The following is a 23177-nucleotide window of genomic DNA, read 5'->3' as shown; positions in this document are numbered from 1 at the left end:
TATTTTCTGACATATATCTCTGTTTGAGTCCATAATACAAAAAATAAGTTTGAATATTGTTTAAAATGTCATCATCATCATCAATGGCTGTACAACTCTTGCGCTTTACTATTGCCTTTTATATTTATCGGTCATGTACCACTATTTCCCATTTTCTTCACTTCCTTCTCTGACTGCATCTTTCCACCTTCTTCACCTACAGATCTTCTCCCATCTGGTCTTTCCCAAAACACATTGTTTATAAGGCGATTGTCGTTACTGCGCATCACATGTCCTGTTTATCTTAGTCTATTGATTTTTATATATCTCACTAGATTTTACTTTTCTTTGTTGTGATTATTCGAAGGATTTTATTGTTTAAAATGTGCAGTAAAAAATAAATATTGTAAGAGTGAATTAGATTAAGGTACTAAGATAATTTATTAGTTTAATTGGAATACAGCAACGGCAGAGTCAGCATTAATTAGTCGTCTTCCGATTTTGAACCGTATGTGGGTCCATTCTTTACGTAGTAAAATAGTGAAACGTTCAACATTTCACTGCTCTTATATATAACTTCTTCAGGAGCAGTAAAGCTGTTGATCACCGTAACTCAAGTATTCAAGGTTCCCAGAGGTAAAAACTAATGACCGGGGGAAGTAATTTATGCACAGTAACTCAAATGTTCAACGTATTCAGAGATGAAACGTGAATCATAATTTCACGTTCACGTCTTAATTTTTTATTTACCTACTCATTTGATTTATATCTGTTGGTTTTTTTTTCAGAAACACCGAACCATTGGATTACGAGCGTTCACACAATCATATCTTGTCGGTCATCGCGTATGATTGCGGCATGCGACAAAGTTTCCCGGCCCTTGTGACGATCAAGGTCAACAGAGTATGCAGACTCGGATGGAGGGGATTACCTGAAAGGGTGGACTATGCTCCTATGACTGGAAAACAGGAATTGTTCCCATCTGCTAATTTAGAATTGTGCGATGTACCTTGCACTATTAGAGAATTGAGGACTAGAGTCGATCTTGCTACAAGGTGAGGTTTATATTGTTTATTGATAATAATTAATAAATTTTTGCTGTAAAACAGTAATATCCATTGTGTAATTGGTGGTATATTTATTAAGAATTAATATACGATACAAGGATCAACGGATATCCCTGAAATCATTCTGTTGAAGGTAAGAAAATGACTCGCTGGCTTGAAAAGCAACGATGGAAGCATCTGGAGGAACGTATATTTAATATAAAATTAGTATTTCTTGGGCTTAGATTCAATAAGGGTTCAAAAAGTAATATTAAATTTGGAACTAGATTTTATTGTCCATTGAATTCAACGTTTCGGCAGGAAACCTTTGCCTTTGTCATGATTCTAAAATGTACGAGATTAGGAACAAAAAGTTATTGTAAAATATATAAAAAACTTACACGTAAAACGGAACACTGACATTAATAAATTGACAGAAGTAAAAATTGATATCTGATATCTCATGGTTTACTGTCATTAATATAAAATTATTTTTATATGCGCTTAGAGTTGGTGTTTTCGTAAAAGGTAAGTGGAAATATGTTATGACTTTTATGGTGTTATAGTTATTATTATTTAAATCAGATTGAAATATATTTTATTTAGGTTCTGTGTATATTTTTTGTTATTGATTGCGTTGATATTTCTTTTTATTTCTATTGATTCGTATATCTATCTCCCTCTTCTTTTTGTTTTGCTCGGTTTTTAAAATTTTGACGTTTTCGAAGTCAAATTTTAAATAAATATATCACTCTAAACAGTAAAATATTTATCCAAATCAGGACGTAGAAAAATTACATCAACGGAAGACAAATCTTTTGAAAAAAAGTTTTCAGTGTTTTATTGTTACAAATCTTTAGAAGTTTGTGTTTTGTTAGAAAACGATCCATAGGTACGAGAGGACTAGACACAGACAGGGAAATTGATATGTCGCAGAAATCCGCAATGAGAATTGCGGACGCACTTAATGACACTTAATAATAGTTTCCATTCATACAAAGCATAGTTGGTCAATAGTTGTCAGCTCACGGTTTTGATAGGCGCGAAGAGTTTGCACACATAATTAAGGAAAAATGTTACTGAAATTTTTAAATAATGTCTTGCGATGAAACCACTTTTGTTATTTACGGAAACGTAAATCGGTAAAATTGTAGACACTGGTCACGTAACTCTCCTCGTTGAATACATGAACACCACACACAGTATCTAGATTATCTTATGTATGGGCTGGATTACTAGGCGTCAAAATAATTTGGCCCTTTTTCATTGAAGGAAACTTAAATGATATGGCGTATTTAATTTTTTTGGAGGACAGATTTATACCTTATTTCTTCTGATCTCTTCGAAAGCTTTCAATCGCGCTTTAAAACATTGAAATCAGTCAAGGAGGAGAGATTGGGGAATATTTTAAAGTTATGTATGTTATGTGTTATGTGTTATGTTTCGGCTTATAAATAAATAAAATAATTTTGCGAGTTTTAAACATATCAATAACAAAATTTGTACACAAAGGGACTTTTGGCCCTCGGTATTAATGCAATCTTTAATTCTGCGTTTAAATTTTTCAAAAATATTTGTTAGTTTTCTCAGGATTCGAAAAAAATGAATAGGTACATTTAAAAAGCATTGGCCCGAAATTTTGCGCCTACGCTCTTAACGCAACTAAACCGATTTTCGAAAACAAGTAACTATGATTGTTTAACACTAGTTTCAAGTAAGAGAGTACCTACATAAACAAACATAATGGCTATTATCGTTTATGTGTACATTTATTGAAGTGAAAGAAACTAATTAAGGATATATTTATTATAACTTGAAAAATAAACTAAACAATACAAATAGTAAATCGTACTTACATTTACATTACACGTTATTATTAAATCGCGAATCGTCTAAATTGACATTTAAAAACATAAGTTTTTCTACTTAGTTCTTGTTAACCGTGTTCTTCATTTATTTAAAATTAAACCAGATTTTGAACATGTGTTCACATTTACAATACTTTATGAATATAGTGGTTAAGTTAGGATATACATGGCGATGGTTTTTCCACCATTGTAATGGACTCTCGATACAGGTGTACGTTTAGATAAGTCATGTCCAATAAATTGATCAAAAATACACCATGGACTTAAGTCATCTTTATCGGTTTCTTTTTCTTGTACTGGTTGATTTTCAATAGTACAATCTTCTTTTTCTTTTTTTATAGAAGTAACCAGCTTCTTAACTCTTTCTTTTGTTTTTTTTACCTGCATTTTTATCAGAAAATCCCTGCACTTTAAATCGTGAATCCATAAATGTATATAATGACAATATGCCACTCTGTTCTATCCCTCTAAATCTTTTTGCTAAACCCGATATTAGTAATTGTACTACGTCGGATACTATGGATGTAAGGTTACCGTTTGCTAAAATTTTATTGCAAGATTCTTGCAGGCAGCGTACCATAACAATCACTGAACTACTTTTCAAGTATTTTTGGCCACTCATTGTACTTGTTATTTCTTTAAAAGGCCGTAAAATTTGGGAAAGTTGAGAACAAATAATCCAGTCTTCATTATTTAGATTTGGTCTAAGTCTAAGTCTGTATTAACTAATACCAATGTGGAACGGATTGCCGCTTCTAACTCGGTCATTCTTTTTAACATGTAATAGGTGAAGTTCTACCTAGTTTCCACGTCTTGGATTGGCCGTTTGGGAACTTTATTATCCTGTAATTGATACTTTAAAAGCCTTTCTGAAGATAAGTTACTTTTTTAGAAATGTGTTTTTTGCCGAATTGTTGAAAAAAAAAAGACTTTTTATTTTATCTATTTGTACACGACAGCATTTAAGTGCGTCCTCCACTAATAAATTTAACGTATGAGCAAAACAATTTCATTCCAAAACATCTTTAATAGCTTTGACCATATTTGACGCATTATCAGTTACTGCAAAATTGACTTCTCGTTTTAGACCCAAATGATTAATAATTTCACTAATTTCAAAAGCGATGTTTTCTGAATTATGGTTTCCAGAAAAATGGCAGCAGCCTAATAAAACCGTTTTAAATTCTAAATTTTCGGTTAAATATTGTCCTGTTAATGCGATGTAACTCTCAGTTACTCCAGATGTCCAGAGGTCAGTAGTAATACAGATATTTTCTACTTCTTTAACAACTTGTGATCTAATAATTTGCTCAGTTTTGATATAACATTCCTGAAGTAATGAACCTGACAAAGTTTTTCTTGTTGGCGGTTTATATCCAGGAATCCACCCTGCAAACTTTTTAAAAGCTCGTTCGTCAACTATGGAAAACGGATGAAACGAGTCTTTGCATAGGTTTAGTAAATCCATATTCATTTGTTTCTTTTGTTCTAAACTAATATTTTTATTAATGGAAGTATCCATCACCTTCGAAAATGCAGATCAATCGTAAATCGAAACTCATTCATTAATCAGAATACCTAGTTATTTTATTTTCAACATCAACCGATAGCCCGACTGTCCACTGCACTGTCCCGAAAGAGTCGCATGTTATTTTTAGTTTTGTAGTAGTCTCTCAGATCAACTAATCGTCCTCGTCGACGTAAAGTGTTCGTTGCTCCTCTGTTTACGTCTACACAAAACGTAGTTTTTTTTAATCAACCATCAACTAGTTGGCTTACCAGTGAGAAACCGTAGATTCGTAAATGACAAATAATGATTTAAAATGCAGGGATTTTCTGATAAAAATGTAGATAAAAAAACAAAAGAAAGAGTTAAGAAGCTGGTTACTTCTATAAAAAAAGAAAAAGAAGATTGTACTATTGAAAACCAACCAGCACAAGAAAAAGAAACTGATAAAGATGACTTAAGTCTATGGTGTATTTTTGATGAATTAATTGGACATGACTCATCTAAACATACACCTGTATCGAGAGATATAAAAGAAGTCGACATCTATTTGTCTGATGATAAATTACCCACAAAAATTTCGAACGGAGATTGAAACTGTCCATTACAGTGGTGGAAAAACCATCGCCATGTATATCCTAACTTAACCACTATATTCATAAAATATTGTAGTATTGTAAAAAAAACCTGTTCCTTGTGAACACATGCTCAAAATCTGGTTTAATTTTAAATAAAAGAACACGGTTAACAAGACAAGTGGAAAAACATATGTTTCTAAATGTCAATTTAGACGATTCGCGATTTAATAATGTGTAATGTAAATGTAAGTAGTATTTACTATTTGTATTGTTTAATTTATTTTTCAAGTTATAATAAATATATCCTTCGTTAGATTCTTTCACGTCAATACTTATACACATAAACGATAATAGCCAATATGTTTGTTTGTGTACTCGCTTATTTGAAACAATCAACTAGTTTACGAAAAACGGTTCCGATAAAAATGTCAACGACCCCCCTCTAGTTCCTTAGGTATAAGGTGGATCGGAACCAGAGATATGTAAAATACCTCTGATCGGAACTAATCGTCTCACTAATGGGCAATAGACGTCTATTAGAAATATGGAGGGGAGACCCAGGGTCTATGATTGTTATCTTTGTCTATTCGCTGAAAATATTATTTTATATCTGTGTTAGATATCCTGTTAAATTTTACCATACCGACTATAAACTTTTACCTACACTGTATATATATAAATTGGTCGCATTGCTCCTATAGTGATCCTTTCTCAAATTAACATACTCCTTTTCTAACTTGGCTGCACCGTACTGAAGACGACCAATAGTCAGAAATACGTATATACGGTAGCCTTCCATCGATATACCTATTTTGTTTTTTGTTTTTGTTTTCCTGTTTTGCGAGACATGCCATTACATTTTACTTATTTATAGTATAAGTGTACAAAGATATTTTATTTACTTATAAGCCAAAAATTGTTTATAATTTTAAAAAAGTCACTAGGTTCTCCTAGTTGACCGATTTCAATTTTTCAAAGTGCATTTGAAACCTTGAACCGTTCTTTATATGTAATAAATTTTTCGACTATTTATTCGAATATTTATTTTGAGCTCAGCATAATTGTGTAAATTTGAAATTTGCAAATTTTTTTGCGGGCCTTGAATTGCAAGATTTTTATGCAAAAAACATTAAACACATCCTAACGAAATTGAGCACACGTTTCAGTCGTAGTATATAGTTTTTTAGGCGGAATATTAGAGCTGCAAGTTATGTTTAAGGGGTCGAAAAAATTTAAAGGAGAAGCTCCATTTTTTGTACTTTTTTCCCAATTATGGCTATTTTTTTAAACAGTAAACATTAAATTTTCAATTTTTAACTGGTCAAATATCATGTAAAATTGAGAAACGAAACTTTTACCTTATATAATTTATTTTGTAGGAGCAATATTTCTCGAGTTATAAGTGAATATATGTGCGCAAAATGCAAAATTATTATTATTTTTTTGATTTTGTTAAATAAAAAATAAGCACAATCTTTGCGACTGGTGTATATCGTTATTATTGATACAAGGTACATCCTGAAGTGATTCCAGCAAAAAAAAATGAACTGCTATGAAAAATGTCCATTATGGTCTGCTTTTCCACAGATCCCGCCTGAATATATTCCATCAAAAGTCCATCAGACTTTGTCTAATAGTATGATGACCGAATATTTTTTACTTTAGTTTAGCATCTTTTCCTGTTAGCATCTTTAGCAGCATGTCTTATTCAGATATTCTCCCTTCTATCTCACAATGTTATGTTTATCATTTGTATTCTCATCTATATCTTAACTATTCTGTCCATATTAAGCTTTTGTGAATGCCCATATTTAATATCCATATGTAAGAACGGGAAGAATGCACTAGTTGAAAGTTTTTTTTTGACGATGTAGCAAATATGCTCTTTATATAATTACCTTTCATGTTTCTCTTTATGCGGAGTATATTCAGTATAATATTTTTCATATAATTTTATCCATAATACACTCATACGCTTGTGTGAATAACAAAAAGTTTAATCCCGACAAACAGCAATAAAACACATTTTGTATTTTTTTGCTTGCGCTTTACAGTTCGAAAGGACGTGATGCAATGTAAGTGTAAAGTATAAAATTTAAAACCAGTTTTATATTTCCTTGCACGTAGCAAGTATTTTTTAATAACCAACACCTTTACAAACAAACTAACAATTTACTGTAATAACAATACTTTCAACACATCAGAATTTACGAATCACATTGAATCAATTTAACGTTGACTGCCAATTGTCACCTGATATCACCATTATTTTATACAACCAATATATTAACCTTCAACAACATTCTTACTCAAATGTGTACACTTGGTTCATAAAAGTAAAGCAATAAAAATGTGTTTATTCCTAGTACAGTTTATTAATAACTCAGTTAGCTTCATAAGCAGTTTTGCTAATGTGTAAGGTGTAATATTAAAGTATTGATATTTAAAAATCCCATACTGGGGCAGAAACATAACACAAAAAGGACGGCTCTACATATTTCACACCAAATTCTGGAAATAAAGCATTCTTTCAATAATAACATTTACGTATAGAAATTAAGAGGCTGCACTAATTTTACCACATCTCCATAAATTTTAATGAATTGTAAAGTATTTTTAATCACTTCTTCTTTAAGTACTATGTCTGTGGTCAAACGTTGGCTATCATTATGTTTAATAAATTCTTGGAGTACACCATTGCACCATTATCTAATATTGCGTAGCCAAGATAGCTTTGTACGCCCTACCCATCTTTTGCCTTTCTCTTTTCCCTGTATGAGAAAGTAAAGTAAACTGTATTTGGGTCCTCTAATTATGTGTCCAAAATACTACATTTCATTTCATGGTGTTCAGCAGCTGACGTTCAGTGTGCATCATTCTGAGAACACTCGTGTGCGAGATCCACGATATTCTTAAAATTTCAAACTTTTTTAAACTTGATTCTAATTTTTTTAACTTTGTTGCTTTTTCCATGTCTTGTAAGCATAAGATGGAATCGACCAAACATAACAACTTAAAACCACGAAGATTTAATAACAGCCATTTAATAAATGCCTTACGTAATATTTCAATCCGTGTTATTATCTCCTTATCAGAGTCTGCTCAGATCTCAGATCATTTGTGTTTGACCAGTTGTCTAGATATTTAAAGTGACGGACAATTTCTACTTTCTTTCCATCTATTCAAATTTGCTGTTGAGCTATATTTATTTTGCCAACTGCCATCCACTTTGTTTTATTAACATTGATTTTGAGATCTTTTTGACGGCTTACTTCATATATCAAGTTTAACAGTGTTTGAAGGCCCACTTTCTGTAAGAATGCTGCAGATATTTTACAAGTCTTGAATCATAGTTATCCAATCCTGCCGTTTACATGCATTTAAAAATTAAGTCATGTGGAATTCCATCAAATGCCCTTTTGTAGTCATTAAAACAGATATAGACGTTTTTGAGAAATTCACAACTTTTTTGTAGGGAACACGCATAGAGAATAGTGCATTTCTGATTCCTAATCTATTTCTAAATCCGTTGCCAATTTGGCTATCCCATATACGTAATGTGCTGTTTTGAATTATTTCCAAAAAGATCTTAAATGCGTGACTTATCAGATTAATAAGTCCAAATTTGCCTATTTCGTGAATTTACTCTTCTTTGGCAATGTTACGAAGAGCGACTCGAGCTAATCCTTGGAAATTTTGCCTTCATTGTAGATTTTATTAAAGAAGGTGGTTAAGTAGACGATACCCTTCTCGTCCAGAAGTTTAAGTAGGTCTCCTTATTTCTGCAGAAGTTTGGTCTGGTCCAGGCGCCTTTTTATTTTTTGCTTGTTTTATGGCTCTTTTGACCTCCGATTCCAATATACTTGGGCTTCTATCTATCTCGTTGTTACAGATAGTGTGACAAGTTTTATCGACTGTCATTTTGGAAAATACCAGTGACATATTCTTACCATTCTTTATGATGTTGTTCATGGTCAAGAATTTTTCCTGTGGCATCTATAAGTAGACAAGCATGGTATTTGTTAGTGTTCCAATCTTTATAGCTCCTTCGTAGATTCATCAGATTCAGAATTTCTTGCGTCCTCCATCCATTTTTTGTTAGTCATTTAACTGGTTTCAAATTTCCATTTCAAAGAACAAAGAAACTCAAAATTATTTGCTACGCGGTTGTGAAACAATCACCAGAAAATGAAATTCGTCAGAAGTTCTGCATCAATTTCAAGCCACCGCAGTACAGTATAAAATGATCGAAAAAAAAAACAAAAACCGAAAACTGTAGTTATTTAAAAAAAAACATCAGTTCCAAATTAGCAGTTAAAGATAAATGATTAAACAACGCAAACACTATCAGAAACATCGGATATGAAAATATCGCGTAGAATATTAACTAAAACATTATACACCAGGGAAATAACCAAAAAAAGACCCTGCTAGTGACTGTGACAAATCCAGGTATCAATTTTTTTAGTTATTATAGACCTATATAAAGAAAACCTATACGTTTTCTGCGGATATTTCGGCGTCTTTGTTTAATTATTAACAATTTAGTGTAAAAAATGCCATTTTTTTCAATTTTTCGCTTATCATTAAAAAGCTTAATATTTGAGATAAAATGACAAAACTTTATCTTTTAAAACATAAAAAAAAGTTGAGTATTGTGGTCCTTAACAAATCCTCCAAATTTCAGATCGATCCATTCACGTTAAAAAGTTATTCTATTTGTTTATCCCGGAGACCTTTTCTTGCAATAACATTAGTCAGAAAATAATGTAGATACCTACTGTATTTCTGCACATACCAAATTAGAGTTTGTGTTAAACTATCAATACGTATCAAAAAAAGGTTGAACAAACATTTTTATAACTCAAAATTGTTTTGGAAAATTACTGTTATTTTTAACGTATAAACAATTAGAATAACTTATTATTTTTAACGAAATATTTTTCACGTATTTAGAAAGCTGACAGTTTTACACGAGTTTAAATAAAAAACAAAGTTATTCTAAAACGATTAGGTAAAAAGTAAGGATAAGATAAGATTAAACTAGTGACAGCATTGACTGTGAGTGTTAAAAATGAAGTTGAAATGAAGATTAGTTGGGCCATGTTCAGGGGGAACTAAAAATTTAACCTTTCACAAATTATAATGAACTTCAAAATACTGTGAGTTTCTTTATCTCCGGTACTAGTTGATAGATTTTGATTTTTTTTTCAATTCAAAAATATTTTAATAATATTAATAAACAAGCAATGTAATTTGTTTAAACAGTTAAAAAACATATTTTTGTCAAAAAAAAAACAAATTTCCTATTTTATTTTAATTAATCATTAATATACTGTAATGATATTTATTTAACTGTTGTCTTTATTCAATTTATAATGTCTTTATTAAAAGGTTCTTATTTTAATTTATTAAAAAGCACGATAACTTATATTAATTGATTTATCACTAAAAATACATAATTTATTTAAAGGCGAACGTGACAATTAAAAATCGCGGGCGCGGTCTTCAGATCTTCACTGACCCTTCCAAATAAAATGTCCTGTTAATATATGCCAGTGCCGTTAGCTAGAACCATCGGCAGCCTTCTCGACTAGCGGCGAAATTATAACAGTAAAGGCAAACGGGTATTTTCACATCGGTTCGACCGTTTTTCTGGAAGGTCCCTTCAGGTAAATAGAAGCCTCTCGTAAAATCTAAAACATAAACATGTGAATAAAAACATGTTTACAGGTTAAAACTATGACTCATATTTTTACGTAACAATACTTATACAAAAAAAGTAAGAAGAATAAAATTGATAACAATTATTTAATAGTTGCATATCTCTCGCATAACTGATATTGTTAACGGTTCCAATCACTTTCCTAGAGTCCATTTGCTCAGCTTGGAAATATTTTGACAGAGTCATTGTCGGATACGTACAACACAAATTCCTATCTCTCACTATTAATAGCCCAAATAAAATTACTGTTCCAGACATCTTTCATTGAAAAAAGAAGAGTAATTATGAATAATGGGAGTATATATATATATATATATATATATATATATATATATATATATATATATATATATATATATATTCATTAATTTTCATTAAAAACTTTCCATTTGTAAATACTAATAATAATTTGTAAATAAAAATTTTAAAAGTAAAAAGTAAAACTGCATGTTAATATTTTTTTGGTTATATATTGGCGATGGGCACGTATGCTTGGTTGTATAGTAATTTCCAGTCACTGTCAGTAGGTCAAAATTTAACCAATCTAGCAAAAAATAATTATTCAGTTTACAAATTTACTAGACAGTTGGGACTAGGATCAGAGAACCGAGAATACCAACAATTTCATTTAAGAAAGCTTCATTAATTATGTATTCTGAATATAAATTAAATAGTGATGTGACAGGATACCACCTTGTCTGAATCTCCCTTTAAAGCTTAATTTTTGTGTTAATCTTTCTTCATTTGGTACTGTCCACTTTTATCATTTTAAAGGTTGGTAATAATTATTCGTATGCCTCTACAATCTAAATTTATATTTTAAGGAATTGTTTTTGTTTCAATCTGTTAAATACTTTGTTGAAATCAATAAAGCCTGCAATGACATCCTATTATGATTTATATCCAAGCATCTTTATGTATAGCAAGGTTCTGAAACTAGTTTCTTGTGGCATGTCTAATTTAAATATTATGTTTATATGGTATTAAGCCATAATTATTGATTGTAATGAAAATCACATTTATAACGTAGAGCGTCGATTGTCCGAACTAATTGGGGGACATGAGATTTCTCCCAAAAACTAAAGTTTTTGGACGAAAATGGAATTAAAGCACTGTGTGGTCTCTTTAACAGAATATGCCTCTGGGGTATTACCAACTGATAGTCGGCATTTATCACAATACCAAAGAAACATCGTGCAAAGACATGCAGTGATTATCGGACAATAAGTCTGATAAGTCACGTTTTGAATACAGACATGAAAAAGAGAAAAGTCAAAGAATCAGTCCTCATCCTACTTAATGGAGAAAAATGTGAAACAAAAAGCAGAATGTAGCAGGCTTTCGCTGCCAATACTAAAAGAAGAAGTCAACAACAAGAATATACCAACAATAGCGGAGTAACAGGAGGTCGAAAAACATCACCTACAATCTTATACACAATACATATGCAACACAATACACAAAAACACAAATCTACATTGCACAATTTTACTTTACACAATCACAATTACAGTTACAATTACAAAACGGCCAGAGTTTAATAATCCTGGAGTAAAAACGCCGCACTTAGATTTTGTCAGCCATTTACATGCTTCCTGCTGCCTACAAGATCGAAGCCAAGTGTGTCAATTTTAAAATGACATAACCTGTAACACCGTCATCCGCAGAGATCTTTCGCGCAGCAGTTTCCAAAACTACAATTGCCATTTGGATCGCCAACCTTCGAAAGGAGACGGCGCAATGAGAAGAAGAACCTGTAACAAATAAATTTGGTCGTACATATACATTTTTCCAGAATTTTTATAAAATTCTTTTTGAGGACGATTTCCGGAGTGGAAGTCGAAGCGTCAAACACTAATCGGCTTAATCTCATATAGGTTCACATAATATTTAAATCGTTATGTATATTGTATGCAAGTAGTACTTATCTTGTTTCCAAATGCATTCTGAACCCATATTAGATATCTCCGATGTCTTTTTCAAGTGTAGCATACATTTTGTGGTACATTACTCACATAACCAGTTTTAAAATATTCGTTAAACCAGTTTCGTTAAACTTATACTGGATAATCTTACAGCGTTTGGCATTTGATTTGTATATATCGTATATATTTGTATATATGGTATACAGCCAACCCCTGGGCACTTTACCATTTTAGGCCTAAATAAACAGATTAAAAAAAAAACAAAATTTATGGCACTTATGGTATTACCGAAAGTGAAAGTGAATTGTAAATATTTTAGTAGTGTAGATCAGCTGCAGTTATTCAGAATTGCAAATTTTCAGATTTCAAATCAAAATATTTTCAGGCCTAAATAAATTGCGGTGTTGATTAGACACGCTGTATACTATTTTAACCTAGAAATATTCACATCTCGAGTGGTGAAACATGAGTCTTTCTATTATTGACAAATCAATAACAAAATACAAATAAAAAATATATCGCAAGATACAAAAGTTTCTGTTTTTAAGTGAATTTTATATTCAAAATTTAAACTTTTATTCAATGAAAATGTGAATCATTTATAAATGTTGATGAAAATGATATATAAGTTTGAACATTGATCACGAAACATTTAGGATTTGCTCATTTATATCCAGATTTTTTTCAGGAAATGGTCTCTTTTTACCGAAAAACAAAAAGATACTGACCATTGTTTAGAGGTATAATTATTGCTGCTCATCATCCACATCACTTTCGCATTCCAAATGACTGGGTTAATGAATATGGTTCGTGAAATTATACACATTTGTAGCAACCGTAGTATTATTGTTTCTCGATGTGGTTCATTAGTTAACTTGAAGCTTTACTCGTTTTTAATACGCAATGCCCCAAAAATATTACAGCAGTAGTACTTATAATAAAAAAGAAAATATACGTGAAAAATGTGAACAAATTTTTCCATGTATTTAAATGATGAGCCCTTCGTAAAACTAGTATAAACTAAAGAATTGTGGTATGGCTTCTACTATTCTAACGGAGTTATTATACGTACATTTGAGACAAACATGATACACAGGTAATAGTTAACGAGATATATGATATTTCAATTGAACCCCATTTTTGTTTCTCTTTAAATTTATGTTGTATCAGGATAATATCAGGCAACTGTTGAAAAGTTTTAATTAAGTCAGACACTTACAAAATAATAAATTTATTTTAAGTTTTAATAAGGTATATTATGCCGCTCTGCATAAAATGCCAATGGTCCACACTCCACAGATGATCATAACCCAGATGCGAAAGCTAAGCTATTAGTTCGGTGCAGAAATTGGTAACCTTTAAATTGACGAACATCGTTTTTTACGACGAACAACCAATAAATACAACGTATAACTTGCAAAATAGTTCATTTGGTCTACAATAGTTATAAACCAAAAAGGTATACACCTGATTTGTTTTAATCTTTACTAAATTTACACTAACAATTAAGACGCGTTTCACACGGTGACTGTAACAAACGAAAAAGTATGAAAGTAGCTTTGAAGTGAACAGGAAATAAATGTAATAGGTAATTTGGGAATTCCAGGTATGTCCTTAACAACACAAGAGAAAGAGAAAGTAGTTAATATAATAATTTGGAAAAAACAAGGGAAAGTAGCAAATTGGTTGTTAAAAAAATTTAAATCTTTAGAGATTTATAAATAGATGGTCATTTTATTTAATCTTCTTTGTCTAACAAATTTATTTTTATTTAATCTTCTTTATCTATCGAACTGTTAACAGTACATAGAATAAAGCAAACAATGGAATAGAGGCACTTTTCTGTAATTCTCAAAAAAAAAGAAGCAGTTTCAGTATTTTGCTTATTAATATTTGATTAAAAATATCAAAAATACTATTAAAAATTATATAAATTAGTATTAGATTTTACAAATAGTTGTTAAAGATTAAGAATTTCAATTTATATAAAGAAGTAGCAATAGATGTATGCATCTGAGAAATGGGCAGTGAACAAAAAATCATAATACCTATCAAAAAAATCATAATCATAATCATAATACCCAAAGAGTAAGAACTAGTTGTTGCGTTCTGCACATACGATGACCTCAATATATCAATTGGGGTCATCAGAAAGGGGAGAGAATATATTCTGTTCAATCCAGAACTCGCTGGTTTCCCCCTTTCTCATTGGATATGTAAATCCCCATAGAAATAATAAGCAAGACGATCGTATGAAATTCTATTTAAAAATAAGTGAAATCAAACATAAATATACATAACCAAACATACAATCATAACTAAACAAGAGTTTATACAAACTTAAATATTAGTCAATACGAAACGACACCAAAAAGATAGCTATTTAAGGGATAGAACACTAATGGATCAAACAAAGCGACAACTACGACGTATTTAACAACTAAAAGACACCTACCATAGCCGCAAATATACTATACATAAAAAGATATAAGACAAATTAATAATATTACAAAAAACAATCTAATTACGGATACATTATGTCAACGTTATACAAACAAATTAATAATGCGGTGCATACAAATAATTAATACAATTATTAATACAAACCACACGTGAAATATAATCGGTGTTAACAAAATACAAATATAGAATACAGTCAATAAAACAAAACAAATGCAAAATGTTCAATCGCGGCACAACTGATATAGAGTTCTAAACAAATATGACATCTATATACCAAGTAAACGTACTTGATATATGCAGCAACAAGATAAATGGTGTATTATACCTTATCCAATGAAATGATAGCACCAACCGCTATCGCCAACCTTACTGCATTTAACGACTGTCTGTCTCGGTCAGAAGACCGAAGCGAAGTGTCAGGTACCCTTAACCCACAGAGACACACCACACCACATCTGTATGGTTTGAGAGATAAAACTCGACTCTTATCTCAAACTTAAGTCTTTGTTGGCTCTTCTTGCAATGTTTAGCCCTTAAAACCGCTGTGCCCTTGTACACGCAATCTAGTTTAAATATACTACGGGGAGAATCAAAACTAACAAAAGTCTGTTAATATTTTATAAATGTTGATATATCGTTGCGAAACTGCAACACTAGTAAATACCTACTATGTAAAACGTGACAAACCAACTTTTTCAGAACATTTTAACAATTACCTACTTACTAGTTTATATAAAAATTAAAACTTCACTTACCGTCTACGTTCAAATTTTCAGCTTTTGCTTTTTCCACAATTGCACATATACTTGATTCAACCATGTCTTTTATATTTGCTAAAGTTTTAGAGTCGTTGGAATTAATTTTTATTTTATTTTTTGTTACTGTCAAATATCTATCAAGCAAAACTCTCTGTCAGTCAAAATAACTAACACTTGTGTAGAGATACTACTGTTAACCACGCGCGAAATAGAGCGGCCGATAAACAAATCCGATAGCGGATGGAGTTACCATGCTTTACCTCTTTCTCCAAAGGATATACTGCTTTTTCTTATATGAGTATATAGGATACCAATAATACTTCTTATACCATCTTTTGCCACAAATAAAATTTGAACATGGTAAGCTTATCAAAAGTATTAAGTCCAAATTTAAAAAAATGCAGTTACTACCCTTTACCTCTATGGTACAGAATTAAATTTTAGAATAAGTGTGGTGAAAAACCGAGGTTAAAAAAATTAAAAGATAGAAACACATTTGAAATTTCAAGATTAAGTCTGAATAGTTTTCAAACAGTTTAATTTAGGTTCAAAATGAAAGACAATAGAAAAGCCTTGTGTGAAAGAGCTAGTGTCCTTCACAAAAGAATCGAGTTTTTAAGAAACTCTAATTTTAAAAAAGAGCACGCTTTATTTTGTTTATTTAGACGAAACGTGGAAAAAAACGTCAGGACGAGAGTATAAAATGAATAAAAACATACTGAGAGAATGAGACATATATTGCATGCGAGTGAAAACATGGTTTTATTGATGGAGCGGATCTTGTTTTTCCTCAAAATCAAAATCGGCGGATTATCACGATAACATGAATACGGAGATGTTTGTGAAATGGTTGAAAGAAAAACTGCTTCCAAGTTTACATGAACTATCTGTTATAGTTTTGAATAATGCTCTATTCCATTCGGAAATTTTAATAACCAACCAAAACATTCCTGGACAGTACATAAAATAAAAGTTTGGATAACGAACGAAAATATTTTATTTCCTGAGGATTCTTTCAAGTCAGAATTACCACAGTTAGCCAAAAGGAATGAAAAACCAAAAATATTTATAGTAGACGAAATTATACATAGTTTTGGATATAATGTGTTAAGACTGCCTTCTTACCATTGTGAATTCAATCCCATTCCACATATTTGGGCAATATGCAAAACTTAGTATGAACTATATGGGATGTAACGGTTACAGTTACACAGCAGTTTTGGAAACATGGTAAGATGAATTTGGGAAAAAAGTATGCGGAAATGTGGAAAATTAATAGAATAATATTGAATTCGTGAAATTCGCATCGAAGCAATTAATACAGTCATTATTTACAATCCAAATGAAGATACTGACGACAGTGATTATGAGTATGGATATAATTATTGATAACACTGTAAGGTAATATGTAAGTATGTAAGATAATAATTCATTTTCTCATTACGAAAAATTTTGAGTGTTATTGTTTTACTGTTATTATTTTATCAGGAAATACTTATCACTACAATTTAGAAACAATAGAATTCGTGATTTTGTTCTATTTTTGCACTACTAATAATTGTATATTTCTCTAAATGAATGTAAAGTACATTATTAGTTAATACCAGTTAAAAACAGTACTTCAAATATTGGGATAATTTGATATTGTACTGTTTTTAAATAAAACGAGCGGTTCTTAATTTATATAAATATATTTATTTATAAGTTTACAGCACGAAAATATCTTATCAACTAAAAACCTAAAGTAGTAGAATATTCTGGAGTAGTCCACCTCTACCCTTCACGTTAAAAGCGCATCGAGAATGCCAACGATCAAATATTCTAGATCCATACTTCTAAGAACTGTGACACATAACACGCATCGGAGATGGCTATTTCGTTACAGTATTAACTTCTCAATACAGTGGACCGTTTAAGTCAAAGCTTTCATCCCTAATCCAAAATAGTCGCAAATTCGTGAAATATACTATATTTATAATTTGTTTAAAATTACATAAATATGTCAAAAAATTAATATATTAAAGCTCGATAAAAAGATAACAAAATGTTCAATTAAATTTATACCACTTACATTCTTAACCGCAATACTTGTACTTTTCACATTGTTTGTCCCCTTTTTTATCTATTTTGTGTATACATATATCTGCCGTGATCATGTCATTTCAACTTGTAGGTAATCACTGTTTAAACTTCACTTCAATTAAAAGAAACCCTAGGAATTTAAGATGTTTGCACTTAATTACTGATTTCGCATCGGCGGAAGCCACGGAAGCCAATATTTAATTAGAAATGATTACTCCCTCGACTGCAAACCAGTAAAGACTTTGAAATGCGATAGTTGAACCTTTAATCTTAATTTCACGACGTTAACCATCGTTTTAATCTAAAATTTTTAACTAAAGCTTTGATTATGGATCGTAGAACAAGGTTTATTCAATTAATTACGGAATATTCGTTTTCTACTAACAAGATGTAATCTGAATTTAAATTTTCTTAACTATTTTTATTCTGTTTGTACAAAACTGGAGCTCCGTGCTATATTAATTACTCTTCAACAGAGCCGGCTGGAATATAAATTTAATATGGTTATGGAGCAGCGCTGTTGCAGCGCGACAACAAAATATAGAACTAAATGGCAATACCACAGTATATTGCTTATAAAGAATATTATAAGCAATATACTGTGGCAATACCATCAAATCACGTACACTCTAATCGACAGAGAGGCGTTGTTTGCTTTAAATCAGGTATGCATCGACCTTCGGAAACTAAGGGTTGAGTTTTGGGCGTGTCGTAAAAACTATTTTGTATAATATTTATTTACTCATCTTTTCCTTGTCTGAAATGTATTAAATTGTATTTTTTTGTATTTCCTCTTATTCCTAATTGATGTAATGTTCTTGTTACCTCTTTCAAATGTATGGGCAGTTCTGCTAATTGTTTTTTATATAAAAAAATCCAAACCCTAGTGTTGTGACTGTCCTCAACATAAGACGAGAATCAAACTTCTAAGTGGATGATTATGAAATACTCTGATTAATTAATCTTTATCGAAAGAGGTAAAATTCGATGTTGAAGAAATTCTAGATTGGGAGTTTAAATATTTTCATTTTATTAGAGTACAGTTAATTTTACAAAAACTTATATGTTACATTTTGTGTTGAAAATGACTAAGTTTAAAATTAGACACTTTGCTATGTCGATTATGCACGATAATAGTGATCAAAGCGAAATATATGATTTTACGTAGCGCGTGATGAGTTGTCCGACTGAGGACAGAGATTGACTGGGTAGAGAATACTTTGTTACTGCTAAGAAACGGCGAGTTATAGGAACTCTTAACATGGAGGAAAATTATCGATCTTTTTTATTGCCTTTAAATTCTAAATTCAAAGCCATAAAATGTTTTTCGAATATTAAAAGTTTTTAGTAAAAATAGACTGACAAAAAAATACAGGTGTGTGATTGATGACTTACAGTTTCGTATATTCAAAGACAATAAAATATTTTACGACCGGTTATTAAAACCTTTTAGTGAAAATAGAAGATACAGGTATGTACATGAAGGGTCAATTCGCTTTTTTTGTATCGACGAGCCCGACGGATAGGCGCCAATAAATATTAAATGGTCTACTCATATTAGTTTTTATAAAGCTTGACCTAAATTAACTGATGAGTGCGAATGAATGAATTTGGCGATTCAAATATTGTGTAAAAAAACGGGCCTGAAATGAAGAAGGTCGAGGTAATAAATTTAACAGATTTGTTAGGTAAAAAACTTAGATTCATTTAACGAAAACTCGATGTTTTGTCGATAAGTAAACATTGCAAAAGAATATAATGAAGGGAGTTATAGTACAGAGGAGTTCTCTGTATGATTACATAAAAAATGTGTTAGTCGAGAAAGAAATATATACAGAGCAGTATTAAGAAAGAAATATGTTTTTTCGATATGTTACAAGGCTGTAAAACCCCAGTCTTTCGTTATCTCAACTCAAATATGTAGTTTTGTATATCAAATGTCAAAAATTCTTTGAAAGTTTTATTGTCGTATCATATTTCTTGTCTTATCAACTTGCATTTGTTTTTTGTTCAGTTTTGTTTCTATTTTTTTTTATCCAATTTTTGGGAGTTATGATATAAACATTATACCCACAAATTAAAAATCACCTTATTCTGCACCTTTTATACGCTTCTAAAAAACATACTTTTTGGAAAAATCAACTTACTATCGAAATTATGAACTTAAATATTGGAACCGTTTTATACACATCACCCACCACGTTGAATATCTCGACTTTTTTTCATCCCTTTCTATCCCTGCACATTTCTTCGTTTCTCGGTTCTTCGTAAGTGTTTCGTGTTCATCACTTTTCTGATGTTAGTTGGCAAATATACTTTTAGTATTTCTTTCCTTCTTTCCTCTGTATGGTAGTTATTAGGGTAATAAACGTTTTTAGTTTTTGTTTTTTTTTTACTCTCAGTAGTCCTTCATCCGAGTAACGTGTCCCTACAATTTCAGCTGTAATTTTCCTACGTCCTCTATAATTATTTGTTTGATCCCGATCTTTGTTTTATTCAGTCCTTTAAGGGCGTCGCAAAAGATTGGTCATAAATTATACTACGATTGTTAGTGATAAAAATAAGTGGATTTGACCTAAAATACTTATATGCAAAATTACACCCAGAAAAAGTAACGGGGTGTTACAAAAATAAAACCGAATTATTTTAATATTGCTCCAAAACGGTTTAAAACTTTTTTACGAAAATTTAAAATATGTGTTAGCATGCCATTGCCAATAAAACCGAAGTAGCGAAGAAATTTTTTTTTTTCGATTTTTCTAGATTTTAGGGGGTCTTCAAACCTTATCTCCCTCCCAACTTTTTTGTAGTATAGTATAGGGAACGCTTATACCATTTTAAAGACAACTGACTTCTTTTTTCATTAAAATTATAGTATGTAGGGTGTTTTATTTAAAATTATTAACTTACTATCGTTTGAAGTTTAAACAAATGGCGTATCATTTCTTAACACCCTATATTTAGCAATTCGATTTCGATAAAAATTCCTGAAGAACGTTACCTATTCTTTGTGTACAAAAGTTTTCAAGACGTTATGTTTGTAAACGGATGAGCTATTCACTTTGAAAAGTTTGTCTCTATCTGTCAAAATTTTTGAAAAAAGATGAATAACTCAAAAAATATAAAGTTTTTACCTATGGTAGTTTATACAAATTTTATCTAGAATTTTATGCGAAATCTAAAAATGCAATAACATACAGGGTGTTCCAATTAAAATAAAAAAGTTGCTGTTTACTTCCGGTATAACCGGATGTCAGCGTGTGTCGAAAAATATTTTCTTTAAGTTCGTCATAACTTGAAACCCCTATAAACCAATTTTCATAAATTTCAAGTAAGTAGTTTCCGATATCCGGTATAGTAAACTCGTCGTGACACACCCTGTATGATAGATCCCATAACACCTTTTTTCGGGAAAAAAAACCTGCTAACAAAGGCTTTAATAAAAAATGATTATTTTTTGTCATTTATAAACAAGGAATTTCGCAAGATTAAAGAAAGGAAGCAACTCAACACCACAAGCAATCCAGAAATGCTACAAGAAAGTATGTGAAGATGACAAAAATACCATATATCTAAAGGGCTTATTAGAAAAGTATAGGAAATAAGTGCAACATCACAATAATATTCAAAACAATCAATACAGAGACATCAAAGAATTGCATGTATAAAATACCTTGTGAATGCAAAAAATTTTGACGTGGGAGAAATCCCAAGACCACTAAGTGTCAGGATAAACAGACATAAATGGTTTAATTTCATGTAAATAATATTTAATATAGAACATGTTATGCGCCAAGTTTTTGAGGAATTGCAAGGTGGAGCAACGATAGGAGGAAGAAAAATCAAAAACCTACGTTATGCTGGTGACACTGTTATATTGGCGTCATCAGCAGAAGAACTGGAACAAATTATGAATAGGCTAGGTACGGTGAGTACGGAATATGGCTTGAAAATAAATATGCAGAAAACCATAGTGATGATCATCGATAGAATCAGAAACAATCAGGCAGAGGTAAGAATCATGGCAGGTTACGAAGTGGTCAGGCAATTTAATTACTTAGGCACCGTTATTACTAAGAGTGGACGATGCGAAGACGAGATCCGTCAACGCATCACAATGGCCAGATCGGCAACAGCCAAACTCACAAAAATTTTGAAGAACACTGACATCACAAAAAACACAAAATTACGCCTTGTTCAAGAATTGATATTTCCTATCGCCATCTATGCTTCAGAAACTTGGACAATAAAAAAAGTTGATTCAAAGCGTATAATGGCATTTGAAATGTGGGTCTACCGTAGAATGTTGCGCATACCATGGACCGCCTACCGCACAAATAACTCAATTCTAGCAGAACTTAATATAAAAACTAGACTCATCACAAATATCAACCAAAATATACTGAGATATTTTGGACATATAACTAGAAGAAGAGAAGGCATGCAGCGAATGATAGTTGAAGGTAACGTAGCGGGTAAAAGATCCAGAGGAAGATCTCCAGTACGATGGTCGGACCAAATAAAGTAGATGACTGGTTACTCATTCTCCGAAGCAAAACAACACGCACAGGAGAGAGATAATTGTGTAGAAATAGTCAAACAAATTACATGACGCCACTACATCCTTACGAAGGAGAAAAGATTAAGGAGGAGGAATATTTAATACATATTGGAGTTTTGAAGAGAAACGTTTCCATATTTTTAATATTGAGCTTGATTTCTGGAGAATATTCCATTGATTTCTTGCAGTGTCCAAATACTATTAATAATAATTTAGTGTTAAAATTTCCATCTTTCTTCACTGTAAATAATATAACAATAAATTAATACTGTATTACGAATATTTCGTATCTTTCTTTCATATTTGTGGCCATATATGAAAATAGGGGCAGTTGAATAATATGTTATATCGCTGAAAGTTTTTCTTTGGACTGTTATATTGTCAACGCAGGATTATCTCGGAAAGTCAACAGTGTCAGCATACCCCAAATAAATGCAACTAATGATATAAGCTTGGAGAGTGAGATGATAAGTAACAAATTTGTTAAACGTGAAATCAGATTGTTTCCAAACGTTTTCCAGAGAAAGATTCTATGCCTGTGCTTTCTGGAACGTTGCCCCATCTTACTAAAAAACTGGCTGTCGATCTGAAGTAAAAACGTATCTAGAAGGGCTAAGATAAGAATATATATAGACACTCATAAGACCTACAGCATTATATGTCAATGAAACATGGACTGGAATCA

At 31.2% G+C, this 23177-nt stretch overlaps 1 protein-coding gene across 1 annotated transcript in view; it reads left to right on the top strand.

Annotated features, from left to right (window-relative positions):
• Positions 1-23177, top strand: part of Cals (calsyntenin 1) — a 457567-nt gene that overhangs the window by 350479 nt on the left and 83911 nt on the right. The window contains exon 4 of the mRNA XM_072526238.1: positions 768-1034. Within this exon, the coding sequence (XP_072382339.1) occupies positions 768-1034 (267 nt within the window). The remainder of the gene's footprint in view (positions 1-767; positions 1035-23177) is intronic.

This window comes from Diabrotica undecimpunctata, chromosome 3, assembly GCF_040954645.1.
Source record: "Diabrotica undecimpunctata isolate CICGRU chromosome 3, icDiaUnde3, whole genome shotgun sequence".
Classification (NCBI taxonomy): domain Eukaryota; kingdom Metazoa; phylum Arthropoda; class Insecta; order Coleoptera; family Chrysomelidae; genus Diabrotica; species Diabrotica undecimpunctata.
This window is presented reverse-complemented; position numbering and strand designations above follow the sequence as displayed.